Source organism: Pecten maximus, chromosome 18 (assembly GCF_902652985.1).
Source record: "Pecten maximus chromosome 18, xPecMax1.1, whole genome shotgun sequence".
In the NCBI taxonomy this organism is placed as follows: Eukaryota; Metazoa; Mollusca; class Bivalvia; order Pectinida; family Pectinidae; genus Pecten; species Pecten maximus.
Window position 1 is genome coordinate 12,065,195 of NC_047032.1, and position 10,632 is coordinate 12,075,826.

At 35.0% G+C, this 10,632-nt stretch overlaps 1 protein-coding gene across 1 annotated transcript in view; it reads right to left on the reverse strand.

Annotated features, from left to right (window-relative positions):
* LOC117316229 (DNA replication ATP-dependent helicase/nuclease DNA2-like) overlaps positions 1 to 9,353 on the reverse strand; it is a 66,987-nt gene extending 57,634 nt beyond the window's left edge. The window contains exons 1-5 of the mRNA XM_033870768.1: positions 9,315 to 9,353; positions 4,412 to 4,559; positions 1,946 to 3,542; positions 654 to 1,208; positions 79 to 144 (exon numbers count right to left, since the gene is read on the reverse strand). Of these exons, the coding sequence (XP_033726659.1) occupies positions 79 to 144; positions 654 to 1,208; positions 1,946 to 3,542; positions 4,412 to 4,559; positions 9,315 to 9,353 (2,405 nt within the window). The remainder of the gene's footprint in view (positions 1 to 78; positions 145 to 653; positions 1,209 to 1,945; positions 3,543 to 4,411; positions 4,560 to 9,314) is intronic.
* Between the last annotated feature and the right edge of the window lie 1,279 nt (positions 9,354 to 10,632).

Here is a 10,632-nt window from a genome sequence, read left to right on the forward strand (position 1 = left end):
ATCATTATGCCAATTACAATCAGCCAACCAGCTCTCTTAAAATGAAATAAGAGAATTTCAAAAATTTTAAAGTCAGACCTGCTTCTGTTCACATTCTTCACAGTATGGCGACCAAAGTGGACACAGGGTGGATGTTCGTCACAGCTGTAAAAATATATAGCTATTGTACAGTTACGTGTAGACAAGTTCATAACCAATGCATCAAATAGCATAATGTTAAGCCTTGTATAATACTGACAACATGAATTATGTACAGGGGATCCTGAAATCCTTAAGAATACAACACACAAAATATAAAAAAATATTTCAAACAAAAAACTATTTTCTTTTTTCTCACTCAAAATTTGTGATTTTTTAAAAAACATTTTTGGAACTTATCCAAATGTTTATAGCTAATTTTAGATTGTTACCTTTTATTTCAGCTAAGAAACAAATCTTTAATTTCCAGTAAGAGATATAGGCTAATTTGTTCCTTTGTTTTTTTTTTCAAATGCTTAATATAATGAGCATAGTAAATAATATTTCAAAATAAATGCTCTTACCTTAATATTATGCATAATGATATTGATAAATACATTTGAATAAATATAGTGTATATATAGCAGTCTTTAAAAAAAATACTATTTACAGATTTAAAAAAAAATGTAACTTACTGTTCAGATTGAGCATTTGGTTTGTCTTTAAATGGAGTCAGCTGGTCAAACTCTTCACACAGCTCCTGGCTATCACCCTGGGTAGGGACATCTTCAATCTCCATCTCACTTTCTTGTTCACTTGAATGTTTGACTGACATCTGACTAGGAAACTCATTAATATTCTGAGTTGCTCGAATGTTTTTAGGATCTGGGGTCACACATCTCTGGATGCTAGGGGTCAAAGGTTGAGGGGTCATACACCTCTTGGGTTCAGGAGTCAAGCATTGCATCATTAGATCTAATCCACAGTCACTTTCCATTATTTCATCTGATAAAGCCTTTCCTGATACTCTTTCTATATTTTCTTTTGATTTCATTTTCACAACACTTGAAGTTTTTTTCAATTTAGGTATAACAGGCGTGAAGAGTTCTGAACTTTGACCTGCATTGTCTGAACAGATACCAGTGTTTTTATTGTCTGACCCTTCACTAACACAGGTATGGACTCCACTGTCTAAGTCATCAAAATACTGAAGTTCTTCCTCTGTGAAGGAGATGTCTGATGACAGAGACCTACAATTTTAGATGTACAAGGTTTAATAAATCATCACCACAATGATGTCAGCATGGGTTACAATGAGTTAAACCTGGGTCACAGAGTCAACATGGGTCATCGTGAGGTCAGTGTATGTCATGATCAATATGGGCCACAATGAAGTCAACATAGTTCCAAATGCAGTCAGTATTTGTCACAAGGTCAGCATGGGTCACAACAAGGTCAGAATGGAGCATAAGGTCGAAATGAGTCACAGTGACGACAGAATTGGTCACAAGGTCAGCATGGGTCATGAACACAAGGCCAACATGCATTGGTCACAGTGAGTTCAGCATGGGTCACAACAAGGTAAGAATGGAGCATAAGGTCAACATGAGTCACAGTGACGACAGAATTGGTCACAAGGTCAAAATGGGTCACAATCAACATAATCACCAACAAAGCTATTATGGGTTGTAATGATATCGCAATAAGGTCAGTGCAGGGGCCACAAGGTCAAAACAGGTCACAATGATGTCATCATTGACATTGGTCACAATGAGGTCAGCATGCATATGGGTCACAATGAGGTCAGCACGGATTATCACGAGGAATACCTTAACTCTAGTTCTGTCAGCAACAAATCTAAATGCAAATGTCATTGCCTCCTCTTCCAGAAGAGGGCCTAGCAACACAACTTTGGCAGGTGAAACAAAATTACATGTAACTCTCAATGAAAGACAACAAGTGTTATTATTAATGTTGTCTAACTTACCTACAGCTGGCATCAACAGATTTCCGTTGTTTGTATGCTCCAGACTGCCTCTTCTTTAGTCTGGGATGTGATACCACCTGAGTGCTTCCATACTGAACTGACTGCTGATGACCTCTATCCATCCCCTTCACTCCAACCTTATCTTCACTCTTCCTTGCGATGGAGTCTGCCTTGCCTGCTATCTGGTTCAGTGAGCCCGGCGATTTCTCCACACATTTCGGGTCACCTGGTAACATCACGCCTACATTCACTTTACTTTCTGTAGTAACTGGGGATTTTTTCTCAAATTTTGATTGATGACTTGGAGTAGTTTCCATTTCTTGCAGTATTTCTCCTAAAATGTTGTCAGATTTCACTCCGTTACATGCATTCTTGTTATGAGATTTCTTTGATCTGCTCAAACCCATCTGGTATCCAAGCTGTTGGGATAAATTTGTCGAGTCTTTATTACAGGTTTTTTTCATTGATGATTTATTTTGATAATCTTCTTTTGATTTAACACTGGTTTTTCTTTCAGTTTCAGATCCTGCTTTGTCTAAAATACATTTACTGGACACAAACTCAGATGTAGAAAGTTGCAATTTTTTCTTCACTTTTTCCTTTTCACTTATACATCCTGCTTTCTCTACCATCATGTTCTCTTTACCATTGTCTTCCTCCATGAGTTCTTCAAAAATCTGACCTTGTGTTTTCCCAGAAACATTTCTTTTAGCATCAGGAGAAAGCCCTGACTTACTCATCCTCTTAATGGAAGGAATGTCTGAATCATAAATCTTCACAGGTGTTTGCGATGGGTTAAAATCTTCCTTTTCAGCAAAAACATTTTCTGTTATATTGTCATCAGAATTGTCTTCTTGTAAACAATGCTCTGAGTTACCCCCCTTTGCTTGCTCTTCAACACCTTGTCCCTGATCAAGCTCTTTTGAACTTTTTTCTGTCACTTCTGACATTACACAAGAACTTACATTTTTAGAATCACATTTTTCTTGTTGTGCAAAATACAGGTCGACTAAGTCTCCCTCTCTCTCTGGGTCGTCTTTATCATCCTCAATTTCACAGTCTTCAATTTTATCACAAGAATTTCCAGACAGGTTTGTCTCTAGAGTTTTCGGATTAAAATCTACTGAAACAGATAGAAGACTTTTTTTGGCCTTGGAAAGCGCATGCTTCACAGTCTTTGTAGGCTTTACCCGAGGAATAAGACCAGCTGGTTTCGACAAGTTTGATGACCCTGTCAAGAAACTACGACAATATATTTTCTTTCGTTGGTGAACCTTTGATTGGCTGTTGTCAGGTGTATCAGGAATAAGGATGTCACAACTTGTGTTAAGATTGCTTGCCTCTGTACTCTGAGAAACCTGCTTTGGACTTGGGCTATACAATACCTGAGTTTCTGGAATAATAATGACATCTTGATCCTCACCAGCCCCAGAAATACCCTCTGCTGATTGGTCAGTCTTGACCTTTGACTCTGAATGATGGTCCTTTGGATTCTTCCCATCTGCTATGACAGGTTTCTTTAACGAGAGTTTACTAGATGATGATGATTTCCAAGCTCGGTGAACAAAACAGGATCCTTGGCTGTAGGAGGTCCAGCCTGTTTGAGTAATGTAAAATGATACTTAACAAAAACAGTGCACGTCAGAATGATACAGTAATACTGGGTCATGAATTTTATAGAATTTAAAGATTTTGAGGAAAGTGAGTGGCATTTTTAAGGATACAATTTTGCCAATTTTGGAAATTTCAGTAAGATTTTCATCAAAAATTTCATCATGAAATTTGATTTGTATGTCTATTAATGCTTCTAGGTTATATCATATAGATATATGTACATATGAAAAATGAATAACTTCAAAAAAAATCTGTTGATATCCTAAGCTCTTTCACAGCTGTTCAAATACTGCTCTTCAATTAACTGCTTTGCAATGGAACTAAAAAATAGCTTTTGAACAGTTGCAAAAGTGCTTCGGATATCAACAGATAAATTTTGAAACTATTCTTTATTTTTTTAACTCCTTCACAAGGACAGTTCATGCCTTATCTTATATATAAACATGTAATTACAATAATTCCCCTTCATCAGCTAGGTTCCCATTTTGTTTCAAAATGTAAGTGTGAACCAGTGCGAATGTACACTAGTTACAAATTAAAATCTGAATGTGTTGACTTTATCTACTTTATACCATAAAATGATTCAGGTTAGATTTTTCATTGTTTCAATATATCTAGATTTGTAGTAAACATTTTGATGGACACCTCTGATAGAACAAAGTCACTTCTAACAGTTGATTGACCTGCCCGACAATATATTATCATTTGCTTTTTTGTCGCGTTTATTGCCCTGTTAACAGCCAGGTCATTTTGAGGCGGGGTCTCCTTGTAGTAGTTGGTGACTACCTCAATGAAAAACATACGGAAGGCCCATCCCATGCTATCCAGGACAATTAAGGTAAAGTATCTTGCCCAAGGACACAACCACGACTACACAGACTGGTCTGTTTCTTAGCTTCTCCAAAAACTCAAAATGACTTGGGTATTGAGCTGATTGAGTAACCAAGTGTGTTTTTACCTTAAAGAAGCTGGATATCTTTGACTGCTGCACTGGATCTTCCTGAAGATAGAAATTTATTGCTACGATTCAGAGTATTTCTTATCGTCACTTATTTCAGGAGAATCAACAAGTATACTGTGAGTCACAATAGCTAGTGTTTGTTTAAGTTGAATTCCAGTTTAATAGGGAGCTCAAAGCCAGGTTTTTTTCAGGTGAGAGGCCAGAACAGACATGTCTGGCATGCACAGGGTGAATGAATTCGAAGATTATTGTTCTCATACAGCAAGGATAAGGCCCATGTAGGTAAACATGTAGTTACTCACATGAGTCTTACATGTAGTTTTACTCACATATGTGTCTTACATGTAGTTACTCACATATGTCTTACATGTAGTTACCCACATATGTCTTACATGTAGTTACTCACATATGTGTCTTACATGTAGTTACCCACATATGTCTTACATGTAGTTACTCACATATGTGTCTTACATGTAGTTACTCACACATATGTCTTACATGTAGCTACCCACATATGTGTCTTACATGTAGTTACTCACATATGTGTCTTACATGTAGTTACTCACATGTGTCTTACATGTAGTTACTCACATATGTGTCTTACATGTAGTTACTCACATATATATGTGTCTTACATGTAGTTACTCACATATATATGTGTCTTACATGTAGTTACTCACATATGTGTCTTACATGTAGTTACTCACATATGTGTCTTACATGTAGTTACTCACACATGTGTCTTACATGTAGTTACTCACATATGTGTCTTACATGTAGTTAATCACATATATATGTGTCTTACATGTAGTTACTCACATATATATGTGTCTTACATGTAGTTACTCACATATGTCTTACATGTAGTTACTCACATATGTGTCTTACATGTAGTTACTCACATATGTGTCTTACATGTAGTTACTCACATATGTGTCTTACATGTAGTTACTCACATATGTGTCTTACATGTAGTTACCCACATGTCTCACATGTAGCTACCCACATGTGTCTTACATGTAGTTACTCACATATGTGTCTTACATGTAGTTACTCACATGTGTCTTACATGTAGTTACTCACATATGTGTCTTACATGTAGCTACCCACATGTGTCTTACATGTAGTTACTCACATATGTCTTACATGTAGTTACTCACATATGTGTCTTACATGTGATTACCCAAATGTGTCTTACATGTAGTTACTCACATATCTGTGTCTTACATGTAGTTACTGACATATGTGTCTTACATGTAGTTACTCACATATGTGTCTTACATGTAGTTACTCACATATGTCTTACATGTAGTTACTCACATATGTCTTACATGTAGTTACTCACATATGTCTTACATGTAGTTACCCACATATGTATCTTTCATGTAGTTACTCACATATGTGTCTTACATGTAGTTACTCACATATGTGTCTTACATGTAGTTACTCACATATGTGTCTTACATGTAGTTACTCACATGTGTCTTACATGTAGTTACTCACATATCTGTGTCTTACATGTAGTTACTCACATATGTGTCTTACATGTAGTTACTCACACATGTCTTACATGTAGTTACTCACACATGTCTTACATGTAGTTACTCACACATGTGTCTTACATGTAGTTACTCACATATGTGTCTTACATGTAGTTACTCACACATGTGTCTTACATGTAGTTACTCACATATGTGTCTTACATGTAGTTACTCACATATATATGTGTCTTACATGTAGTTACTCACATGTGTCTTACATGTAGTTACTCACATGTGTCTTACATGTAGTTACTCACATATGTGTCTTACATGTAGTTACTCACATATGTGTCTTACGTGTAGCTACTCACATATGTGTCTTACATGTAGTTACTCACATGTGTGTCTTACATGTAGTTACTAACATATATATGTGTCTTACATGTAGTTACTCACATATGTGTCTTACATGTAGTTACTCACATATGTGTCTTACATGTAGTTAATCACATATATATGTGTCTTACATGTAGTTACTCACACATGTGTCTTACATATAGTTACTCACATATGTGTCTTACATGTAGTTAATCACATATATATGTGTCTTACATGTAGTTACTCACATATATATGTGTCTTACATGTAGTTACTCACATATGTCTTACATGTAGTTACTCACATATGTGTCTTACATGTAGTTACTCACATATGTGTCTTACATGTAGTTACTCACATATGTGTCTTACATGTAGTTACTCACATATGTGTCTTACATGTAGTTACCCACATGTCTCACATGTAGCTACCCACATGTGTCTTACATGTAGTTACTCACATATGTGTCTTACATGTAGTTACTCACATGTGTCTTACATGTAGTTACTCACATATGTGTCTTACATGTAGCTACCCACATGTGTCTTACATGTAGTTACTCACATATGTCTTACATGTAGTTACTCACATATGTGTCTTACATGTGATTACCCAAATGTGTCTTACATGTAGTTACTCACATATCTGTGTCTTACATGTAGTTACTGACATGTGTGTCTTACATGTAGTTACTCACATATGTGTCTTACATGTAGTTACTCACATATGTCTTACATGTAGTTACTCACATATGTCTTACATGTAGTTACTCACATGTGTCTTACATGTAGTTACTCACATATGTGTCTTACATGTAGTTACTCACATGTGTCTTACATGTAGTTACTCACATATGTGTCTTACATGTAGCTACCCACATGTGTCTTACATGTAGTTACTCACATATGTCTTACATGTAGTTACTCACATATGTGTCTTACATGTGATTACCCAAATGTGTCTTACATGTAGTTACTGACATATCTGTGTCTTACATGTAGTTACTGACATATGTGTCTTACATGTAGTTACTCACATATGTGTCTTACATGTAGTTACTCACATATGTCTTACATGTAGTTACTCACATATGTCTTACATGTAGTTACTCACATATGTCTTACATGTAGTTACCCACATATGTATCTTTCATGTAGTTACTCACATATGTGTCTTACATGTAGTTACTCACATATGTGTCTTACATGTAGTTACTCACATATGTGTCTTACATGTAGTTACTCACATGTGTCTTACATGTAGTTACTCACATATCTGTGTCTTACATGTAGTTACTCACATATGTGTCTTACATGTAGTTACTCACACATGTCTTACATGTAGTTACTCACACATGTCTTACATGTAGTTACTCACACATGTGTCTTACATGTAGTTACTCACATATGTGTCTTACATGTAGTTACTCACACATGTGTCTTACATGTAGTTACTCACATATGTGTCTTACATGTAGTTACTCACATATATATGTGTCTTACATGTAGTTACTCACATGTGTCTTACATGTAGTTACTCACATGTGTCTTACATGTAGTTACTCACATATGTGTCTTACATGTAGTTACTCACATATGTGTCTTACGTGTAGCTACTCACATATGTGTCTTACATGTAGTTACTCACATGTGTGTCTTACATGTAGTTACTAACATATGTGTCTTACATGTAGTTACTAACATATGTGTCTTACATGTAGTTACTCACACATGTGTCTTACATGTAGTTACTCACATATGTGTCTTACATGTAGTTACTCACATGTCTTATATGTAGTTACTCACATATGTGTCTTACATGTAGTTACTCACATATGTGTCTTAAATGTAGTTACTCACATATGTGTCTTACACCTGGCTACACATCCCCCTTTATAAAATGACTTCCAGCATTTTCCAAGTGATTCAATACAATTATTCTTCTCTTACAGATATTGCTTAACTATATAGGCACTGTGTTTGGTCTAGATTCTTCTGGAATCAACTTATTATACTACCTGAAATAGATTTTTTTCTATTTAGACAACAAGAGGTCCATGGGGCCTTATCGCTGACTTGGATAATTCAGTGATTATAGCAGAGCACTCTGAAGTTATATATTTTCCCCATTTTTAGATCTGCCTCTCAGTACCAAGTATTTCTGTCTATTTCTTTTTCTTTAACTAAATTTAGTGTTCTTGGTCCAAAGAAAATTCAAAGCAAACTAGAATACTGACAGGTCATCAAAGGCCACGTCGTGTGGCTACATATATATAGCCCCTTACATTTTTCAAGGGGCCATCTGCCTTTATCGCTGAGATTTAGTTTGAAATTTAACATTTGGACTTTAAAAGCAATCAAGTAGGAAGAGGACTATACATTAGACATGTACTCAATGTTTATACAAAGTTTATTCCCCACCTAAGGATTCTTCTACCCAAATATTGTCAAAATCCTTAAATATTTATACAAAATTGATTCCCTACCAAACGATTTTTCTAACCAGATATTGGCAAAATCCTTTAGTTTCTGCAGAAGAAGTTTAAAGACTTCTTTTAAAAAATTGTTCATATTTTGGAATCCCCTATTGGGGCCAGGTCCATGGGGGCAGACCAGCCATTTATATAAAATTGGCTCTCCTTCACCTAAGAATGCTTCAGAACAAGTTGGGTCAAAATCCACCAAATCATTTTTGGCTAGTAGTGACTTTTAGGGAGGTGAGCTAAAATACTTGACAATTATGTAAATCACTCGATAGTATGTCTAAGTGGCCATGAATCATGTGCAAACTACATTTATGATTATGATATTTTCATAAAATATGGTTACAGCAAACATGTAAAAGTATATTTACAGTGTTAATAGTTAGAGGTTTGATTATCTGCAGGGCTTTTTACACTATCACAGCCCAGACAGTGGGAGACACTCATACTTACGCCAACTTTACGTTGTTTCAGTTTCGTCGTTTTTCCCATCTTATTAAACGTGATGATTGCTGACCAAGGCAAGGTCAAGCTTCGAGTCCGTCAAAGGTTGGTATTCTCATCATTAAGTCATGTCTATAAAACAAAATCAGAAGGTTACTAAATAATTATACAAATGATATCATATAATATCAAAACAAATAAAGAATTCAAGGGTTAATTCTATTTCTTTCACAAGAAAACAAGTAATATTAACATACAAAGTACGCTGATAATTAATTATACTTTTTACACGTACATCACTCATCATAATGATATTGATACATGTATGATATATATCAATTTTACATGTAAATTGTGAGCAGGATGCATGACTGGCCCAATATTTTAGCAGAATATTTTGTTTGACGACATCTGTAGTAGGGGTAAGGATAAATATTGAATAGTATTGAACTTAATTCTTTCATTTATTTTTTTCACTGTTTTGACAGATTGGTAAAAAACTCCATAAAAAAGTTAGAAGTCTCAATTTTGTGAAATAACTTTATATTAAATAAAAAAATAATTACATATTATGATTATATGTGCCTTATATTGGTTCAACAAGCCCATGGGGTGCCATGCATGCCTGATCATGGATTCAGTAATAATTTATATAATATTCTGTCTATAATTTCACATGCAAAGAAAAAAGCAAAATACACATAACCAAAAATCAATAGTTGGACTTTTCTTTATAATTGATTACAGTAAGTGCTGCTGATTTATGTATAAGGCATCAGTGGATAGTCAAAATGTCATGCCAAAATTTTACATATCAGAGGATTGCTTTCATAAAAGTTTAACAGGTCATACACAATATTAATTATATACCTATAATTATAGGCCTTCTGATGTCAATTTCAGATGACATAAAAATCAGTGAAAATCAGCAAAAAACAACAACCCAAAACTGTTCAAGAACAGTTGATTTTATTAAAGCAATATATTTTGAGGTGTGGTCATCGATCTAATATACTAAAATCCTAAATTTTATGTTTTATAAGGTATACAATCACAAAATACAGTACAGCTAGTTGTCTTACAAACATAGCGACTGTCTTGACTTGATCTGTATGTCCCCAAGTTACCCAATCTGTCCTGCATGGGAATTTATCATAGGCATGCATGTACACTTGGTTAATCTGGACTACAGGGGTTTGATTCGTAACAAACGATACAATATTGATATTCAAGATGGGCCACACATCTAAAATCCCTATATGGGAAAACCAGGACCTTTTATATCATTAAAAGGCAACCATAATGTTAACTAGAAATGAACTTTGTT